Source organism: Perca flavescens, chromosome 8, assembly GCF_004354835.1.
Source record: "Perca flavescens isolate YP-PL-M2 chromosome 8, PFLA_1.0, whole genome shotgun sequence".
Classification (NCBI taxonomy): domain Eukaryota; kingdom Metazoa; phylum Chordata; class Actinopteri; order Perciformes; family Percidae; genus Perca; species Perca flavescens.
The window spans coordinates 21,873,858-21,895,167 of record NC_041338.1 but is presented as its reverse complement, the minus strand read 5'-3'; the positions used below and the strand labels follow the sequence as shown (position 1 = coordinate 21,895,167).

Sequence of the window (21,310 nt, the reverse complement as noted above, 5' to 3'; positions counted from 1 at the left end):
GGCCTCGTGGCTTTAATTTGGTGGATAGCGTCGATCGATTGGTCATTAGTGTGTCCTTCACGGTGTACGTGTGTTGGGGGGAGTTTAACCCGCACGTTTCTGATTTTGGCTGTTAGTTTGGCTGTTTCATAGTAACATTGCTTCACGTTTTATAACCATGTATTACAAACAGGCTCCCACATCCCCTCCCTTTTCCTTGTATGGGGATAACAATTCAAGAATGCTTGTTGCACCGCACACCTCCCTCCCCGTCCCGCTGGTGGTCTCACCCAAAAAAATTATCAACTTTATTTGGGCGGTAAAAAAACACCCTGATGAAGCGCGGATGTGGAATTTGTGCTATCTCTGTCAAATTTGGATATCATCGTCGGCACATCAATGCCTGCTGTTGTTGTTGTACATGGGTGGACGGATGGATGATGCCTTGTGGATCCGCGGGATGATGTCATGTATCGTTGCACCCCACGTGGGGGCCGTCGCTCTCCGATAGGCAGATGTGGCCGTATTCCTTCCGAGTAATCCGATTGGACAGATAGGCGCTTTCACGGCAGTTCAGCCCTGCTGCCTGTGTGTGGCAACCGGGGTAAACTGGACAACTAGGGGAAATGCGAGATTGCGGAGAGTACCATGCTACGCTTTTAAAGAATCTGCAATCTCTTCGAGTCGAAAGACAGATTTTGGAAGCATATATTTTTTTCCTTTTTGGGATTAACCAGCCACTAAAGGCGGACATTCCTCGGAGGTTCGCGGCTGATAATAGAGTAGTTTAATCGAGTCCGACCGCACCAAATTTTCTCCCAACTACTCCCCCATTCTGGCTGGGTGCGCTCCGGAGAGAGAGGATGCTTGTCGAGATCCGCGTCCACCACGTTTATGTTAGGGGGGATTAAGCACATGAATTATAGCCTACCCTGTTTTTTCTTCTTTGGGAACAAAAGTCGGACGGACGGTTCGGACGCACGCACGGGTATGTATTTCCCAGAGCTGTTGATTTCTTTTTCAGTTTCTTTGGGCGTACGCTCAACAGCGCACCGTTTCCATCGCTTTCCGCGGAGTCAAACAGTCGGTGGAAGCCAGCTGCTGGCGGTCGTGGCCTGCCTGGAGCCGTCTAGAGCGGGGCTTTGGTCATTTGACGAACATCAGTCAACATTGAGTCCCAAACAAACGAATTTGATGCAGGCGTTTTAATTTTGACGGCGAAAAAGTAGCGTCTTTATTTGGTCTACGCTGTGTTCGCAGTAGTAGGGTATACATTGAGATGTTTTAATATAAATATATCGAGTCTATCGCTGACCATTGACCGAATAAGGTCAAGAAGACCGAAGCGCAGGACTAGTGCTGCTTTTTGACATGGCTGTAACTGCCTGCAATGACTGAAACTAGTTTGGTGTTCTGACTACTTATTATACAACAACGTGCACTGTAGTTGTTGTTTTTTTCGTCTAAAGATTAAACCGCGTCATTTTTCAACACAGGATTTTCACGACCTCCCCTGCCCCCCACCCCAGCCTGCTGAGACCGGTGTGGCTGTGAGCACATTTCAACCATTTTGCCAAAGGACCTGTACACTGGAGAGATAAACAAAGGATACATTTCAAGATGTATCCACAAGGCCGACATCCGGTAAGAAGCGCTCCCTCTATACTTAGCATTCTAGAGTTTACCTATTTATCTTACAACACTGATGTTGACATAGTTCCTGACTGTGTGTGCTGTTGATCCTCTGAAATCTGCCCTGCAAAGCGTGTTCCAATCTTAATGCAGCTCATCAGATCTATATGGTTATATCACAATGCATGTATGCTACACCAAAACATGCACACAGTGGTAAATGGATGCAGATGGTTTGCATGCCTGGATGTATTTACTAATCCATACACTAACATATGACTCTGCTGAACATGGGGACAGGTGGTGATTTTTATTCATTTTTGAGATTAGATTTCATTTTCAGTGTGAAAGCCTGTTCATGTTGTGTTATTAGCTTCTGGAAGTGTGAAATAGATCCTCCTCTCTGGTGTGGTAATGTCTTACTTACCACAGAGGAGATATTATCTAGAAAGTAGTCTAATGTGAGAACTTTCGTCTCCCTTCAGCAGCACAATGTAGAAGGAAAAAAATGAAGCTTTCTCTTGTGCCTGGACTGATGTGATTATTGCAACCTTTTCTTTCAGGCTCCACATCAGCCCGGTCAGCCTGGCTTCAAATTCACCGTAGCAGAGTCTTGTGACAGGATTAAAGATGAATTTCAGTTCCTGCAAGCCCAGTATCACAGGTAATGATTACAAAGTATGACGGTGTCAGCGTGTACTCTATCAAATAATAAAGGTTAAGGTTAATATTTGGTTGTTAAATGAAATATACACCGTTGTCAAGTGTTTAAGTGTGAGTGAGTTATTGAAGTGATAGAGATGCCTGAAATTGACACCTTGTCTTCTATTTTAGTCTTAAGGTGGAGTATGACAAACTGGCCAATGAGAAGACCGAGATGCAGCGCCACTATGTCATGGTAAGATTATGTTACAATAAGGAGCAATTATGGTTCCAAATTGCAAGGCTTGTTGGAGATCTAGTTGGGGTGGAGCGAGACAGGCTATTGTGATCACCTGTGTGGTGGTTAGGGCGGGTTGAGTGTCAGGTACAGGCCTGTGAAAGGCCCCGGGGGGTTTGATGTAGCTGGTTGTTATGGAGGAGCTCTTCCTGACAGACAGGAGGCAGTGGGCTGAGGCTACATTAAAGCGCGCCCCTGATCTCCAAGGGTCGACTGCAGTGTTGCCCTCTGTGTGTGCTGATCTGATTATTCTCCTAGGAGACTCCACGCTCAGACATATGCATGGCCATAAATTAGGTGTGAGCTGATGGTGAAGGGCCAGAGCAGTGTGTGGGAAAATGCACCACAGCAAACAAAATGGAGGACGTGGAACCTGCTGCAGCTTATTTTGCACTAAGTCGACCTTAGTTTCTGTGTAAACCTAAACTATTAGCTTTTATTTTAGCAGCCTTTTAGAAAAACATAGGCATGCTTATGATGCAGGAATTTAGCTCAGACACGATGCAATCAGGAGGTTATTCTGTGGCGGTGTACTCTGTTGTCCCAGGTCAACACACCACGGATGACTTAAACCAATACATGCAGGCTTAAGTTAAACATTCTTTTCACAGGAAAACAACATGTCAGCCTGACAGGGAGGAGGTTAGGTAAACATGTAGGGAAGTATCCCACAGCCAGCACTGGGTGTCAGGTTACGCTACGGCTGTGGGGCTCTGATCTCAGACAGAATGGCTCTCTTGTTTGAGAGTAATTTTCGAAGAAGCTAATGGACTGAATAATGCATTGGCCTCATCAAATAGACGCTGACTGGAAAGCCATTTCTGCCCTGGCTGACACTTGTGGGATCCACGGATTACATTTCAGCCAGTCAGACTGACCTGGCTTGAAATATCAAGAGTGTTGAGCAATCGCATTATGATAAGTAAATAGACATCTTGGAGATCTGAGGGCTTAAGATGGTGATCGATAAATCTAACCCTTTCTTCTCTGTGCCCACACTATAAACAACAAAATGTTGATTTATTCGCTGTTACGGCTGAAATAACTCCTTTCTTGTCTGATCTTAGTTTATCATGTTTTCCAGCAGAAGCTGGATTGTATTTAGGTTTTCAATCATAATGTTAATTTCCCTTTGACATCATTTGGTGATGTTATTAGTGTTGTGATCAATTAAAATATTGATATGTGGCTATATACAGTATGTTAGTCACATTATGATGATTATAAGAAACAAAAAAACAAATTTTTTTTTTAAAAAAAGTAATCGCATACGTATATTAAATGATCCACAACTTGATTGTAAATGAGTATATTTTGACTTCATTAATCACAATCAAATCTTTGCTTTCGTTTCAGTATTATGAGATGTCCTATGGACTGAACATAGAGATGCACAAACAGGTATGTACCATGATGTTCCTCATATTTTTCAGCTCAGTGGTTTTCCACCGAGTCAGGGGATGTCAGACCCAGGAGGAGCCACTCGTAAGTTGTGAACTGAACTGAGCATCAGTAATTACAGGCTGTAAACATCTACTGCACACAAACAAGGCAATACAATTGGAAACTTGTACCACCACTTGTACAATTGCAGGGACCGTTTTTACATGTTTTGGTCAGTGGTGTAAAGCCTGGATTTGCCTCAGCCTTTTGATAAGATTAAAGGTAGACTTTGGCAGGCTCGGCCTTTGACTTAATGATTAAAGAGAGAGGATTGCATATGGGTCAGTATTTCTTTTTAAGATTAACGGTAATTACAAGAGAGGTGCAAAAGTCCTTTAGTCACTTATTGTGCTCTTATCTTTATCAAAAGATCCTATCTTCTGCTCCACGTTATCAGTCACACTGATGCATGCAGAGATAAAGAATATATCAATGAGTAATCCAGAGATTCCCATGCATGCTGCTCTTAAACCAGTGAGGTTGTTTCCTCTCCTGCGACAGCCTAGCCTGGTTAATGAAAGCGTTGGAAGGCATGGCGGATTGGTGTGGTAGGGTGATCCATCAGTGTCTGGGCCGTGTGTCACACTGCCACATGTCTGTCAGGGCTCGGCCCGCTCTGATAGCTTCTGTCAGGCACTTATCGCCAACCAGAGGAAAGAGGAGGGGGATGGGAGCTGGAGACGAGTTGGGAGAATAGAGCTGGGGGAGGGGCAACAGCCCAGCTCTGTGTAAACAGGTTAATCGACTGATCCATTTTAGCGCCTGACTTTTATCAGGAACCTCAACAGAGCCGATTGAAGCGCTTGAATAATTCATCAGTGGGGCCCTAACCTGCTGAACGGCGTGTTTGTGAGCAAACAGTGTGGGCCCGTCCATGCAGCTCCCCCAGCTTATAGCTCAGGCAGGGGAGGAGGAGAAGATGGGGAGTGGTTAACAGGCAGGGTTGGAATGGATTATTGGATGCACATATGAATATTATTTTCCTGCCAGGAGATTTATTCCACAGTGAGGAAATCCATTCCTCTAACTATGCCTTTTTTCATTACAGTGCAGGGACATAATTCAGATTTCAGAACACACGCACCGGCACAGCTCAGATGGACTGATGTGGCAGTGTCATCTGATCCCTCTCTATCAGCCGTGACAATATGTAGATGCAAACGGCTAATTTCTGCTGTGTGATGTCAGCCACTAATTAACATCATCTGGTGCTTGTTTCCAAGAGCTGTTTGGGTTTTGGATGTTGCTGAGGCTCAATAATATTTGGCTGTTACCTGTAGTTGTATCACAGACCTGAGACACATGGCTGCAGGAATCATTTGCTAAGTAGCAAACTATCTGCCATACCCAGGGCCAAAACAAACTTGGTCAGCCAGTGGACTGTCTGCAGTGTTCATACTAAAGAGGCGTGCATTGAAAAGTGGTGGGAGAAACTGTGGCTGTCAATGCTTCCATATCCCCAATCTGTCATGTGGGACTGGACGGGAGTGTAGTAATTACAGGGTGTGAACTGTTAAGTGTCAGGTCCACTTATATAAACAGAAAGTTATTGTATTTTAAGATATGGCATGATGAAGAAGGTTATTGTTTTATGCTGTTTTTGTAATAATAAGTTGGTTTTAAGTTCACAGGCATCCTTTACCCAAGATAATCACTGCTGCAGCTCACAAGGTTAATCATAGTAATGACTCATGCATCCATTTAGGCAGGCTTTGGCCTTACTCAGATCAGTACAGATAACTTCAAATGCCAATTAGAAATGTATTCTGTACTTGCTTCACATTAAGCCTCTGAGGCTTTGTTTAACATTTCAGTTTAGAAGAAACGTGTCATTTTCTGGCTTGCATGAGCCATAGGGAAGTGCTAATCTAATTTTCTTCCTACTAGAAAAATCAGGAAACGGGCGATGCTGTCATCTGGGACAAATTGGAGGCCCTCTAAATCTGACTTGTCAAGTATTGTTTATAGATGGATCATGTGTGACCAGAGCCACCAGTAGTTTTCTCTCTGTATTTAATACTCAATCAGTGTCTCAACTCCGTTTTTTCCACTGCTGATAGCAACAGGTGAACACCTTTCTGCACACCATTGACAAGCCAGCCTGAGAGGGCTCTTAAAGTGGTGCTTCACAGGTCCGAGTACCTGTAATTGTGTAGCAGCCGCACAAAGCCGGCCTCTCAAGGGCCAAGCTGTCATCTACTTAAAGTGACAGCCCCATTTTTTATCTGCCAGCAGAACAAAAAAAATCCTCCCAGCACTGCACTGTATGTATTCTGACAGCAGTGGCAAGCTGAGTTGATGCCTTTTCCATGTATTTGCATGTAGTGTTGTGAGTGTAGAGGCTGCCAGTTGTTTAGGGAGCAGTGGATCAGCCACCTCCTGACCTCTCCCAGCCAGCTGTCACCATGACACTAAGCTACAGAGGAATGGACTGTGCGCTCAAGGCCTTTTCACAAATCCCGTCAAATGTTCGACTTCTATTGACATGGCTTATCTCAACAAACATGGATTATACAGGCTCTGTAGTGTTTCATCCATTTCTGAGGGCGTTCTTGAGCTCTTACTAGAGCACTTACGACATTGCATTAATACTAATGCTGACAAAACCTTCATCTAACCCTCTCATTGCTTTATTGGTTGTAGGTCACATATATAGTGTGCCCGAGGAGGCTGAAGTTCAGAGTCTTCCTTTTCTGCAGACAGTAATCAAGTTCTAATCAGTGTTGTCTTATGGACTATTGTACTTTCTGTAACGCATGCTATCATATATTTGTTTCACATTATTGCCTCTGATCTCAGGCTTTACTCTGTCTCATCTGATATTTCATCTTCAGCTTGTTGTTTGTCCTGCTGGCTTGCCCGGCTAAGTGGCTATCCATGTTGCAGCTAGGGTCAGCAGGTCTCGTTCTGTTGGACATTACTCTCCAATCTCTCTGGCTCTGCTCAGAGGTAATACGTCTGGCTGCCAAAACTGCCTGCCATTTCTGCCATGTGTAATAAATAAGCTGGCGGTCTGCAAAGTACATTGTGTGTGCTGCTCCAAATGAAAAATCGAGAAAATCCCTGTGATGTGTTTGTGTTCCGCAGTGGCCTTGGGTTGAACTGCAGCTCATAAATTCCATAGATGATGTAGCTTTGGCACTGTTATTTTTCTGCTCCCAGTGCAGAACTTGAACCTGAGAGTCTCATCTCCCATCCCTGGAAGAAGAGGGAGGCAGAACAAGCTGGCTGTGCGGTGTTTTTACAGGGGAGGGGGGTGTATCGCACCCACTCTGCACACCTCCCATTGCTCTTTTTATCCACCATTCATTTGCTATGTTCATGTGATTGACAGGCTGAAAATTCAATTTAATGACCTGCCTCCAAGCACGTAATATGATTTTAAAGCCTGTTACGGTCAAGCAGAGGTTCCATTTGCATAATGATCCCAGCAAGATAGGGCTGCAACCGTTGCCATGGCAGTTGGTAGACAAGCAGAAGAATGGAGGCAGGGATCTGTGGATGGATGGGAGGTTGGGAGGGTGGTGGGCTGGGCAGCTGATTGCAGTGAGAAATGACCCAGGCGTCTTGGAAGGACTGCCCACTGCACTCTTAATGTTTACAGGCTGGTAGTTGTCTTCTAATGGTATTGATCATAGATTTGAGGTGTGTTACCCTCGAGGTCATTATGGTTTATAACCTTTGCTCAAACTGCAGTTATAACCCTTCAATGTAAATTGCCCACACGGTCACATGTAAGTAAACCATGCAGTCCGGTTCGTGGGCCTCACTTCCTGGGGTGTGGTTGTGTGGTTTAACTCTGAGGTTAACTGCAGGACAGCGGAGTTGCAGATGAGGGGAAGGAGGGCAGAGTGAGAGAGGATCCTCTCAACACAGCAGCACTCTGCCTGCTCATATCCGTTTAGCATGGAGTGCACTCTCAGCACAGCTGTGCTCCATCCCCCTGGGCTCTCCTAATGTTTTAAATATTTCAAATGTCAATATCACGCTGTTTAGAGGATGTTGAGTCAAGCAGTTCTGATTGCCGCAGTAATTGACTTAATCGGTGTAAACATTAAAGGCGGGGTTATATGAAGTCACTGTCTGTTTCATACTTTACCGTCTCATTTTGCTCCCCTTTTGTTTTCCAGACGGAGATTGCCAAACGGCTCAATGCGATTTTAGCTCAAATTATGCCTTTCCTGTCACAAGAGGTGAGTTTTGAATGTTGCTCTCCAACAGCGTCACAATTTAGTACTAAAATAAAGTCGCTTATTGTTGCCTGTATTCTAAAGATACTACTTCAAAACATGTTTCAGTTTAAGCAATTTTGAGTAATTGTGTGTGGCGTTTGCCCTCACTTTTAAAATTGCAGCAGCACTATGAATATTAAGTGTGAAATTCTCTGATAAGTGAGTGTGGGTGTGTGATAGATGTTGGCATGCCCCAATCATCCTTTTGTAAATGTCTTCCCACAGCACCAACAGCAGGTTGCTCAGGCAGTGGAGCGGGCTAAGCAGGTGACTATGACTGAGCTGAATGCTATCATCGGGGTACGTGGACTTCCCAATCTGCCACTCACCGTGTGTATACCCCCTTTTATTCCTTTATTTGACCTGCATATAAGATGATCACTACCTATCAATACTTTTCTATGTAAATGTCTTCATGCACCAACTAATAGTCTGAACTGTTAATAGAATAAAATATGATGCACCACCTGCCAAAGTTACAGTGCTGAATCAAATGTGTTAATATATATATTTGTTCTATTTAGTTCTATATTCTTCACCAAAATATTCAAACTATATACAAGTGTAGCTCTCAAGAGCCGGTCTGTTGCTCCAACTTTGGTCTCGGCGGCATCTTCACTGCCTTGTTGTGTGTTTATAAATGCGAGCCTGAGAGCTCTTGAGATCCCTTTTGCAGCCTGTATTGCTTTAATTGGCTAAGGTTTTAACGAGGAGCCTCATCCCTCACTGTTGACCTGGATAGCTGTGGGAATTAAAAGGCTGAGGGTGAGCAGAACACAGCCAGCGCTGCAAGCTAGCTGAGACAGCGCAGACAGCAGTCAGCCATCACAGCTCTGCTGCACAGTTCTGTTTGCACACCGCAGCACTGAGCTGTGATGTGTGGTGTTCATCGCTGCTTCAAAACCCCATCTGCTCCTCATTGATCAGCTGTACTCACCCTGCCCTCCTGAAACAGAAGTGATTGGTGTCACCCTCGATACAAAGCTCAGGCTGTCAGTGGTCTTATTACTACAGTTGAATCTTGCAGAGTCTTTAGCATGCATAAGAGGCTGGCTCAAAAAGCAGACTTGATGACTGGAGGCGCATATTGGAATTCAATTAATGCCCCCTTGGTGACCTTTTGTTCCAGTATAATTGCTCCCTAGAATTTGTCTGACAAGGTGTCTTGAGGTGATGGAGAGCTGCTGGTTTTTATCTGTTGGACTAAAGCAGATGCTTTATTACACTTTCACCAGAGCAGCTGCAAGCTGCAGATGTTCCTAAGAAAAGCTAATTTAATTTGTGGCTCCTTCCTGTGTATGTGATTTCTTTACATTTGGAACAATATAATGCTGGAATATTTCTGTGCCTGTCTGAGTCTTTCACTGTGGCTCTCTGTTGGTCTTTGGCTATAATTTAAAATTAGTATCATTTAAAAGTCTACATTTTATAAAATATTGGACAAGCCCATTCATGATTTTAGTATATGGTCCTATTTGGCACCCGGCCTGTTTTATGAAACAGTCAGGCCTCCACCCAAGTCACGGCAGTTGCTCATGTCAGAGGAGGTGGAAATATAGCTACTGTATGTTTTACGAATACCTTTCCATTAGTTATTCATTGAGGAGAAGCTCTGTAGGCATGCCAAAAATCCTCATGCATATTGTAAAGCAAGGTGGGGTAAAAGAGCGTGCCAGGCAGACAGGCAGCATCCAGGAGCCAGCTGCATGCCTTATTGATGGGGCTGAGGGCCATTGATAGGATGCAACTAGGGCAGCTGCTTGCGTTGAGATGAACCTGACTGGTGGTGGTGGATACTGTTTTGATTAGGAAACACAAAATATTGAGCCAAGAAGTAGTTCAGATAAGCCCACATGTCTCCCAGCGACTGGCCACCTGGATAAACCCACACAATGGCTTTGTTTTTAAAAAGATGTAAAAGTAAAATATATTTATTTTGTCTGTAACACCATTCATTGCAGTATATAATGAGTATAATAATGGAGAGAGGGCGTCTAGAGCAGCTGTTGCCCTGACTGTTTTCTGTCCTCCTTTTCAGCAGCAGCAAGCTGCCTACCCTGCTCTCATGGTCAGTGGCATCCAAATCCACACACATCTGTGTATGTGCCATACTGTTGTTTATTGACTTGGTGTGTGCACACATCTGGGCTCGAAGGGCTTGTGCATGTTGCATGGCACTTTTTCTGTGCTATGCGTTTCACTATAGTTGGTGTAGTTAGTACACTAGAGATATACTATAATACATTTGCTCAATTTTTGCCTGTGTGTTTTTTTTGTTTTTTGTTTTTTGTAGCCCCACTCAGTCTGAGAAAAAAGGGGTAAAGAGTAGGTCTTTATCTTGGAATATTAAATTAGAGGAAATAGGCCAGATTCCTTTCTTTATTTATTATTGTCTTCATTTATGGCCCTCTAATGAGGGCTCTTGCTGATCAACCATGCATATTACCCATCAGTGCCTCATTAAACACAATGAGCGAGGATGGCTCTCCCCTGCCAATGAACTGGCTCCTTAATTTCCCACATGGACACAATATTATCTCTCTCTCTCTCTCTCTCTCTCTCTCTCTCTCTCTCTCTCTCTCTCTCTCTCTCTCTCTCTCTCTCTCTCTCTCTCTCTCTCTCTCTCTCATTGTGTCCTGGGTACATTTTGTAATTGGATTGACATCTGCCCAATGGAGCAAAGGACAAGGTTGCAAGTTTAAAACTTCACTACTTTCCAATCTAGTCTTTTCCACCTTCAGGGCAAATAATGTAGAAGCAATTAAAAAGACCCTACAGATAGGATTTTGAGGGCATGTTTTTGAAGTAGGTGCCCTTTGTAAGATCTACGACTGAATATGTTGTTTGAAAAAGTACATTTGAAAGATAGTTCCTGCTAAGTTAATGCATTTTTAACTATGTGTTAGGCAAGCCCACCACGTTGTACTGTGCGTTGTACCAACTCCCCTGTCATTACAAAGTGCCTAATATTCTTAAAATGGCCATAAATGGTCATTGATTGAAGTCTGTCTTGTAAAAGAGAGGAGGTGCGCGCTGTTACAGCAGCTGAATTATTCAGCTGGCTCGTAGACAGGTAATAAATTGCTGATGTTTTTATTGGTGTCTCAGCTAAGTATTATTTAACCTTGCTTTAAACTGCTTACTTCCATGCTGAGTGCCTTTTAACTCCCATCCATTTCCCTGTGCCTTTCAAATATTGATGGTGAATATTGGAGGGTTGACTGAGTGCCAGCATGGGACCCCTGGTCCTGGCTCCCACAGCAGCCTTCCACACACACACACAAACGCACTCAAATACTTGGTGTGAGAGGGAAGGAGTGCCAGCTTCTGGCTCTTAGTGTTCCCTCAGCCTCTTAAAGTATGGGTGTGCAAATGATTCATGTTCTGTTAATCCAGGAACATGACTATGAGAGGAGTAAATAGATGCTGGTTATGTTTTTGAAGTGTTGTAAAAAGCAGGTAGTTGTTTAGCCCACAGGCTGACAGGTTCCTACACAGCTTCATGTTCCTTAAGAGGATTGCTCAACTCACTGATGGCATAGGACGGCTGTAGTATGATAAAGCACTAGTTTACCTGATGTAAAATGATTCATCTGCATTAAGCACAGGTTAAATCACACTTTGCTTTGTCATTAATGTAGAATTAAATGTTTTTCTTCCTCTTTTTATTTTTTTAACTCCTCATCATGCACTACTAACAGTGCGATGGATTGTCTTTGAGCGCTGTGTCTTATGCATTAGACGTGTTGAGCAGGTGATCATAACTTCAACTCTCCTCAGCACAGATCTAGGGCTTATGCCACCCTGGTCTGGTATGGAAATAGCACTGAGGGGGATTGCTGTCGGATCCTGACAGTAATAGATGTGTGAAGGTGCTAATATCATCCAGGGTTTAACTGATCAGCTTCATGTTTAGTGTGTGGTTTCTCCTTGTCTTTTCCCTCTGACCCACTCGGTTTCTGTCTGTCTATCTCCTACTTACAGCAGCAGCAGCTCCAGGCACAGCACCTCTCCCATGCTGCTCATGGACCTCCGATCCAGCTGCCACCTCACCCCTCAGGCCTGCAGCCGCCTGGCATCCCCCCTGTGACAGGCTCCGGATCAGGCCTGCTGGCACTAGGTGCCCTGGGCAGCCAAGCCCACCTCCCAGTAAAAGATGAGAAGAACCACCATGATCTCGAACACAGAGGTGAGAAATTGAGCTCAGGATTATTGCTATCCAATTGGGCATTAGCTGCTGCTTAACCAGTTTATTTAGAATAATTGAAGTGTGTATTCATTTTAACATTATTGCATAGATGTTAAACAGGGGAAAACAATTTAGTGCGGAGTGCTTCTTACTCTCTAGAGCAGAATTGTATGGCCCTTAGGTGAGAAGCACATCCTGTCTGTTCACATTCTGTCTGGGTAATGAGCTGGTACATTCCCAGCCCATGACTGCATAAGCTATTCAACAGCTGCAACACACGTTGATAAGAGGGGCCTGGTGCCCTGCAGCTGATTCTCACACGTTCAGCCAGAAGCATCTATTATGATATGCTAACTGACGTGTTTTTCTCTTTGCTCTACTTGGTTTCCTCATCACCTCGGCCACCATTGTGATGTCTGCGATCCAGAGAACACGGTAAGTGTCCAAACCCGCAACTGTCTTTTGGTTGCAGGACTTGTTGGTTTCATCATTTATCACACTTTCATCTCCACCACAAATGTCAAGTAAAAATTCATGCCAGCAGCATGCTACTGGCTGATTTCATGCACTGTTGTAATCTGCTTTCAATAAAATGATTAATTGGAAATGAGGCTTGGAATATAACTCCTGTGTGTTTAATCCAGAAGGGAAATGACTGGTATCATGCTGGAGAGATTAGAAGCCTTGTAATTTCATCACAATTAAAGAAAGACTTTGACTTCCCCTTCTTAAAGGATTTATTTGATCCCTTCTACTGTCTCCCTTGTGTACCAGCTTGATCTCCTCCTTGGCATGGAATGAATATTTATGAACACAAATGGAGAATTGTTTTGTTTTTCTCCACCCTATCTGGCTGGACCTGCTAAAGCGTTTTATTGGAATGGCTGCGATCTCTGATGGCTTGTGATGTGCCTGTGAGATTGTGTTTCTGTAGGCTGGGCCAGCTGAATGGGTGCAGTCATGTCTGAAGAAATGGAACTCCTGGGCGATTAGCAGGCCTGTTTTGTTTCTCTGCTCTTGTCCCAGGTCATCTGATAGCAGAGTGGTGACTTTGGTTAATGAGTCACGCTAAGCATCTCTTTAAAGGTCAGCCATTATGCAGACAGTGGCCCTTTGCCCAGACTGCTAGTCTATTGGCCATTGTTCACTTCTCTGGGCTGCCACTGACTTAGTCCATGTTGTTGCTTTGGTCTTCAGAAGAAGTGACCGAGGGAATCAGGAGAACTTGGCAGTTTACATGCAAATGGCAAACTCCTGCGAAAGCCGCTGGACACCTGCCTAGTTCCTCCCATTCTGTTGCCGTTTGGAGTGAGCTGTCCCAGCTTGTGTGGGCAGGCAGGCTCCATGAAGAAGCACCAGTCAGTCCCACGCTGCCGTGCCCACTGGCAGGATATAGATTCTCTTTATCAGAGCTCAAAGCCTGAGCTGACATGGTGCCCAAGCGCGCTGCGGCAATCAATGCCCACAACATACAGTTTCTCTCTCTCTCTCTCTCTCTCTCTCTCTCTCTCTCTCTCTCTCTCTCTCTCTCTCTCTCTCTCTCTCTCTCTCTCTCTCTCTCTCTCTCTCTCACGCTTAGCCTGAATGACTCCAGAGAAAAGGCCCTCTGTTCAGCCACAACACACTGCTCATGTCCGTGTGAGGCTGTTTGTTGTCCAGTTATGAGGAGGAGGGAGCCCAGCTCAGAAAACAAGCCCTCCTCCTTTCAGTTCAGATAACGGCCCATTCTGTTGTTTGGCCAGGGACAGGCTTGTGTGTGAGATTGGGCTTGGCTGGTGTCAGGGTACTGCTTGGAGCTGGCCTACAGCTGCATTTTAAGAGTCCACAGCATCCATAGTTGTGTGAATGGGGCATTTTTAGTTTTTGGATTGGCAAGGTGTGTTCTCTGTGAATTTGTAACAGATGAATGACTCACTGCTCTCTTTTATAATGAAACACAAAATGGTAATGAAGTATGTTTGGTTCTCTCCTTGCAGAATAACTCCGTATCCCCATCCGAAAGCTTACGCACAGCCAGTGAGAAGCACCGCAGCTCCTCTGACTACAGTTTGGACTCTAAGAAACGCAAAGTGGAGGAGAAGGACAGTATGAGCAGATATGTAAGTCATTAAAGGAATTGTTCGACATCTTGGGAAATAACACTAATTCCTTTTCTTGCCAAGATCAAGATAAGAAGGTCGATATGACTCTCATGTCTCACCGTTAAATATGATGCTACAACCAGGAATTGGTAGCTTAGCTTAGCTTAGTGAAAAGACTGGAGACTGGGGGCACCAGCTAGCCTGGCTCTGTTTGAAGGTGAGAAAAACTGCACCTGTAAGCTCACTATTTAACACCTTGTATCTCGTTTGTCCGGACAACACCAAAGTGGAAAGACAACACATTGTGGTTTTATGGGTCGTTACATGCGAGACAATTTTTGGCCGGCAACAGTGACTTTCCAGAGTCTCGCGCTGGTTGCCTGGCAACCTCACCGTGACTCCAGGAAGTTATTGCTCCTGGCTTCAGGCTCATCCAACTCTCGGCAAGAATAAGTATATTTCCCAAAATGTTAACCCTCCTGTTTTCCTCGGGTCAAATTTGACCCATTTTCAAAAAGTTTCTATATCTGAAATGGGTTTCTTTGAACTCAATTGTCAAAAAAAAACATGGATGGTTCCATACAACACTCTTCACAAGTAAAATAAATGTTCAGTTTACTACTTTCATTGAATTTGGGTGTTTTATTAAATTTTATAGCATTTGAAAATAAATTTATGAAAGAACGTTGAAAAAGGTGACAAAAGCTTAAAAAACCCAACAAAACCGCAAAAAAAGTGCAGAAAAAACGGCAAACATCGGAAAAAGTGACAAAAAAGTCGCAAAAAGTGACAAAAACATAAAGAAAAGCGACAAGTGTCGCAAAAACACCAAACATTGAGAAAAAAAAAGGTTTCAATTTCAAATTTCAACCCAGAAAAACACAAAGTTGCATGGTCAATGGGAAGACAACACAAGGGTTAAAGTACTCCTTCGACCCTTTTCTGGTCAGACGTATTTCAAAGGTTTCGTTAAAAAAGGTGTCTAATTTGCTAATTACCTTTACAGGACAGTGATGGAGAGAAAAGTGATGACCTGGTGGTAGATGTGTCTAATGAGGTGAGCAGAGCAGCATGTAATTGTAAATGCCATATTGATATGTACTGAGATGAAGCTGTAACAATGTCAAAATCTATTGCGGTTTCTCTCCAGGACCCTGCCACTCCGCGGGCAAGCCCTGCCCACTCACCACCTGAGAATGGCATTGATAAGCCCCGCCCCCCAAAGAAGGACACACCCAACAGCCCTGCATCAGTGGCATCCTCTGGAAGCACCCCATCATCCAAGGCCAAGGAGCTCAGTCATGTAAGACACCAAGAGTTAAGAACAAACTAGGACAGAAAGGGTTTAAATGAGAATTGCAGAGAGAGCAAAGGGATATGTGCAAATAAATCTAGGACGTTTTCTGCAGTGGATTAGGAATGGCTGTCGGTGCTTTAAGTGCATGACTAAACGTCAGGGATAATATTGTCCCGCATCAGGATCAGTCAGGTCTTCTCTGTTAATAGCTCAATGTATTTAACTCCTCCAGGATTTTTTTCCCCCCCTGTGCCTCACTAAAAGATTAAAGCCAAAGCAGTAAGGGGATAAAAACGGCCCCATCTCCATTGTGGCCATAATAGGTTTTAGAATAAATAGCAGTTTATGACTCTGCAGGACTATGAGGGTTGTCAGAATTAGATTGGATTAAGTACAGTTTGGTCTCAAATTGTCAGTCTGCACAGTGCCTGGTTTCCGGGATTGTGAATGTGCTTCCTCTCTCGTTCCTTCAACAGAATGACAAATCATCCACGCCTGGCCTCAAGTCCAACACCCCCACCCCCCGCAACGATGCCCCCACCCCTGGCACCAGCTCCACTCCCGGGCTCAGACCCATCCTGGGCAAACCACCAGGCATGGAGGCTCTTGGTTGGTACCGCTCTCTTCCCTCGCTAGCAACTGAGATAATCTTTTTTCCATCCTCTCCCAATGTACTGTTATGTCACATGCCAATATCCTTCTCCTTTCTCCTGTCTTTGTCCATAGCAGCCCCAGCTTTGCGTACCCCTCTTTCCATCGCAGGCTCCTACCCTACCCCCTTTGCCATGATGGGCCATCATGAAATGAATGGAGGCCTGACTAGTCCTAGTGTGTATGCTGGTCTGCACATCTCCCCTCAGATGAGCGCTGCAGCAGCTGCAGCCTATGGACGCTCCCCCATGGTAACACCCTTTCCTGCCCTTTTTATGTAGCTGTATTTGGGATCACTCAAAAACACTGCACATACTTAAAAGAATAGTTTGAAATTTTGAGAAAGACACTCATTCTCTTTCTTGCCCGGAGTTGGATGAAGATCAATACCTCTCTGTATCTGTCTGCTAAAGGTTCCCTGTGGAGTTTTAGAGAAGTGCTGTGGAGCTAATTTTCTATAAATGGGTCCCTGTTTTGTTTGTCTAAGCACGCAAGGACTTACTTTTGGACAGAGCCAGGCTAGCTTTTTCACCATTCCCAGTCTCTATACTAAGCTAAGCTAACCGGCTTTAACGGACAGATGTGACAGTGGTATCGATCGAGAAAAACACCATGTGGATCATTGATGGTCAGTAACAAGTCTGTAATTCAAAAGTTTCCATCTTGTCATTTTTCAGGGGTTTGATCCTCACACCCACATGAGAGCTCCAGGCCTTCCAGCCAGCCTCACATCCATTTCTGGTGGCAAACCGTAAGTGTCTCACCAAATTGTTCTAGTCACACATTTAAAAAGAAAAACCGCAGTGATTATAAAACACTAACGCATGTCTTTTACGTCAGGGCTTACTCCTTCCACGTCAGTGCAGACGGTCAGATGCAGCCTGTGCCCTTTCCACCCGACGCCCTGATCGGCCCCGGTATTCCACGCCACGCCCGTCAGATCAACACGCTGAGCCACGGCGAGGTGGTGTGCGCTGTTACCATTAGCAACCCCACACGTCATGTCTACACTGGTGGCAAAGGCTGTGTCAAAATCTGGGACATCAGCCAACCTGGCAGTAAGAGCCCTGTGTCCCAACTGGACTGTCTGGTGAGCACCGCTGCTGATTCACGTTTCACTCATCGTCAACTTTTTTTACACCAAGTTCTGTTTGTGTAGTTGTTTTGAAAGGTAATGAGCTGTATACACAACATCATTCCATTCACAATGGGATAATCCTTTGTTATACACGAGGACCACAACAGGCATTTCACATCTCAGTGGCAGTTACAGCAAATGCACTGGTACACAAATACAGCTGATGCTTTCACTCAGTGTTTGTGTATACAAAGTACTTCTGGCAACAACAAAAGAACAAAATAATAAAACGCATGACATTTTCGGATAAATTATAGTTTGCTTGAAATTTGAACATCACCAAATAGATGTGTAAATGTAACAAGCTAGAAACTCAAAATATAGAAGCGTAGGTTTGATACCCTTAGCTTGGTTTATTATGACAGAAGGATTTTCATCCTCTTTCCCACCGGCTTGTTCCTAAATCTCTCTCTAGCTCCACTGACCTGAACATGTATTGATTTGCTTTGTCCTGTGTGCAACAGAACAGGGATAACTACATCCGCTCCTGTAAGCTGCTGCCTGATGGCCGCACATTGATCGTTGGAGGCGAGGCCAGCACATTGACCATCTGGGATCTGGCCTCTCAGACACCCCGCATCAAAGCTGAACTCACCTCCTCAGCCCCGGCATGCTACGCCTTGGCCATCAGCCCTGATGCCAAAGTCTGCTTCTCCTGCTGCAGTGATGGAAACATTGCAGTTTGGGACCTGCACAATCAGACTCTTGTTAGGTTGGAAGAAAACACTTATTCACACTGTGTGGGCTTTGGTCCCACAATAGCATTGCTGTTTTAAGCAATTTTAAAAGGTGATGTCAATAAATATTGGTATGCTTTCTGACTTTGATTGCAGGCAGTTCCAGGGTCACACGGATGGTGCAAGCTGTATTGACATATCCCATGATGGCACTAAGCTTTGGACAGGTGGTCTTGACAACACTGTTCGCTCCTGGGATCTGAGGGAGGGTCGACAGCTGCAGCAGCATGACTTCACTTCACAGGTACAAACCGTAACAGAAGAGACGGATAACAAACACACACATACACAGACTTACTGTAGAGGGCAGTTTCCTTTTAGCCCCAGAACTGTCAGTAATTACTGTTCTGTCTCGTTCCCAGATCTTCTCCTTGGGCTACTGTCCGACTGGAGAGTGGCTTGCTGTGGGCATGGAGAGCAGCAACGTGGAGGTGCTCCACCACTCGAAGCCTGACAAGTATCAGCTCCACCTGCACGAGAGCTGTGTCCTCTCCCTCAAGTTCGCCTACTGTGGTATGAACACACAGACATAAAAAGAGGTCCTATTTTATTAAGTGCTAAAACTACAGTGTCGTTTGTACAGTCTGAATGCCTATTGTGTTCTGAAGGTTACCTGCTAACTCAACTATATAAAGCTCAAATATGGGCCGTTTTACGAAAATTGATGGCTAATTGCAAATTTGGTAAGACATGTCGGACTTTAGGAGTAAATCCACAAAGTCACCCTTTGTGGATTACTACACTACCGGGGCTCCGCGGCCGGCTGCTGGCATAACTATAATATATTTACAGTTTGAATTTTGTTACAGCACTTATATCACAGCTACCCCAAGGTCTTACAAAGCTAACTGTTGTGTCAGATTTCAATTTAAGGTATTTTTATGAACGTTAGGAGTAGTGTTTTGTTAGGAGGAGCAGCTAGCTAGCTAGCTATATGTCCCATTCAATACAATGGGAAAAGATCATGGCTAGCTAGCTACACTTTCGGCATAACTATAGTATATTTACAGTTTGAATTTCGTCACGACACTTATATTACAGGTTCCCCAAGGTCTTACAAAGCTTTGCTAACACTTGTCCGATTTCAATTTAATGCATTTTTGTGAATTTCAGAGGTCTCGTTAGGAGGAGGCTAGCTACCTCTCATTGAGTGACTCCAGCTCACCGCGTGCTCTATCAATGAGACTCGCGGACAAGAGGCATTTATTTCCCCGATCGTTTGTTTAAATAACTCAACACACATGTCCATTATAAGATTAACTGGAACCTGCGGTAAGAGATTGCAGGCGTAACAAGCTCGCTGACCTCGCTCTCGGTCACACACCGGCCATTTAGCAGGAAGAGGGGAGGGAGAACAGCGAGCTGCAGGCCCTGGAGCTCTGTCAGAGCAGCGGCGTTTGGTAGTCCAGTAACTCAGAAAGGGTGAGTTTGTGCAGGTATTGAGCACCGCGGGCTGCCCACCGTGACGGAGTTCCATCTAGCTCACAGCAGGCCGGGGTCTGTGAAGGAGGACAGGCAGGGCGATGATGTAGCAACCCAAGCAGCACCGGCCGCTGAACTCAGACACACAGTCGGACAAAATTTGCAATTAGCCATACATTTTCATAAAACGGCCCATATTTGATCTTTACATAGTTGATTTCTCGCATAAAAAAGTTTCAGAAGTGAATTTTCTAATGGAATAGCAGAGATCTGCACGACCTAGATTCAGAAGACTACCTGATCTCAGGTCAGTTGTGTAGCCTATGTAAATGTTGGGGCGTGACAAAGAGAGAGACTAGAGCCAAATGAGGAGGAGCCGCCGAGTTGACGTCAACTAGGCGGCTTTTTTCGGAGGCAGTTTCAAACTGTGAGATTTGCAGAGGAAAGGGGTGTCAATGGGATTTTGAGGTTCTATGTATGTCCTATTTACCCACCAAACTGTCATTTTTTCAACTATGACAAGATAAAATCGGTTTTGCATTCTATCACCCCTTTAATTTGTAGCCATTTTTTTATACATACAACTTGAGGCCTGATTGCACTGTTTTCTTTGCAGGTAAATGGTTCGTAAGCACTGGGAAGGACAATCTGTTGAATGCTTGGAGGACTCCATATGGCGCCAGCATATTCCAGGTATGCAGATCAATACACTCTGTCTGCAGCCAGTCCAAAAGTATGCACAGTTGTCTCTGAGAGGAAGGGCACAGCGACCGCTGTCTGACAAGACTCTCCTATCAGTGAAAACTGAACCTGAATTATTGACCTGACAAAGAAGTCTTTTCTGAGGGGCATCAGGCCAGAACTTGATGTCATTGCAATCTAATCTTGCCCTGTAGTCAGCTAATCTTCTCCACTTAACTTCAAATGTAGATGAGTTAACTGCCTCCTGGACTAACATGTTTTTTTTTTTTTTTTTTTTTTTTTTTATCTTCTTCAGTCCAAGGAATCCTCATCTGTCCTGAGCTGTGACATCTCGACAGACGACAAGTATATTGTGACAGGCTCTGGTGACAAGAAGGCCACTGTATATGAAGTGATCTACTAGAACAGACTACTTTGGATTGGAGCATGCTCATGCTCAGGAACAGTAGACTCTTCCTCCATCTACCTTCCCTCACACAGACAGCATGGATGTTGCCTGCAGCCCCGGGGTGGATGGGCAGGAAGTTTGGCAGTGCCAGACTGAAGTGGACGTTGGTGCTGTCGTGGCCATGGATGCTGTGATCTTCGGCTCTGCCCTTCCTTCCTCACTCATGCAACAAACACTTGTACATCAAGTGCAGTTCCCCAAGGCACTAAGATGAAAATAATGTCTTGCTGTTTTTCTGTTTGTTGGATATTTCTTTTTTTATTCGTCATTTTTAATGTGGAGATAAAGTTCCATGACACAACTAGAAGCGGCGCTTCGCTCTGGAGCTTCTCCATGGAGGTCCTGTGAAAAGTGTACATAATGGAGTAATAAAAGGCCTTTTGTAGATTTATATTTTGGTGTCCAGTTACGCTTGTGAT

General features: G+C 44.5%; 1 protein-coding gene across 9 annotated transcripts; it reads left to right on the top strand.

Annotated features, from left to right (window-relative positions):
• The first annotated feature begins 306 nt into the window (after positions 1 to 306).
• tle3a (TLE family member 3, transcriptional corepressor a) lies at positions 307 to 20,926 on the top strand. 9 transcript variants are annotated; one of them, XM_028584304.1, is made up of 22 exons: positions 307 to 967; positions 1,476 to 1,623; positions 2,175 to 2,275; positions 2,446 to 2,509; positions 3,908 to 3,952; positions 8,125 to 8,187; positions 8,452 to 8,526; positions 10,268 to 10,294; positions 12,211 to 12,415; positions 12,843 to 12,850; positions 14,392 to 14,514; positions 15,503 to 15,553; positions 15,647 to 15,799; positions 16,270 to 16,402; positions 16,520 to 16,695; positions 17,122 to 17,195; positions 17,285 to 17,534; positions 18,047 to 18,294; positions 18,416 to 18,563; positions 18,682 to 18,832; positions 20,358 to 20,434; positions 20,739 to 20,926. In XM_028584304.1, exons 2-22 carry the CDS (start codon positions 1,600 to 1,602, stop codon positions 20,844 to 20,846), a joined length of 2,304 nt encoding a protein of 767 aa, XP_028440105.1. In that variant the 5' UTR covers positions 307 to 967; positions 1,476 to 1,599; the 3' UTR covers positions 20,847 to 20,926. The 9 variants fall into 9 exon arrangements, with proteins under 9 accessions (XP_028440105.1, XP_028440104.1, XP_028440101.1 ...); XM_028584303.1 differs by having other exon boundaries at positions 10,265 to 10,294; XM_028584300.1 differs by having other exon boundaries at positions 8,452 to 8,556.
• Positions 20,927 to 21,310: the final 384 nt, after the last annotated feature.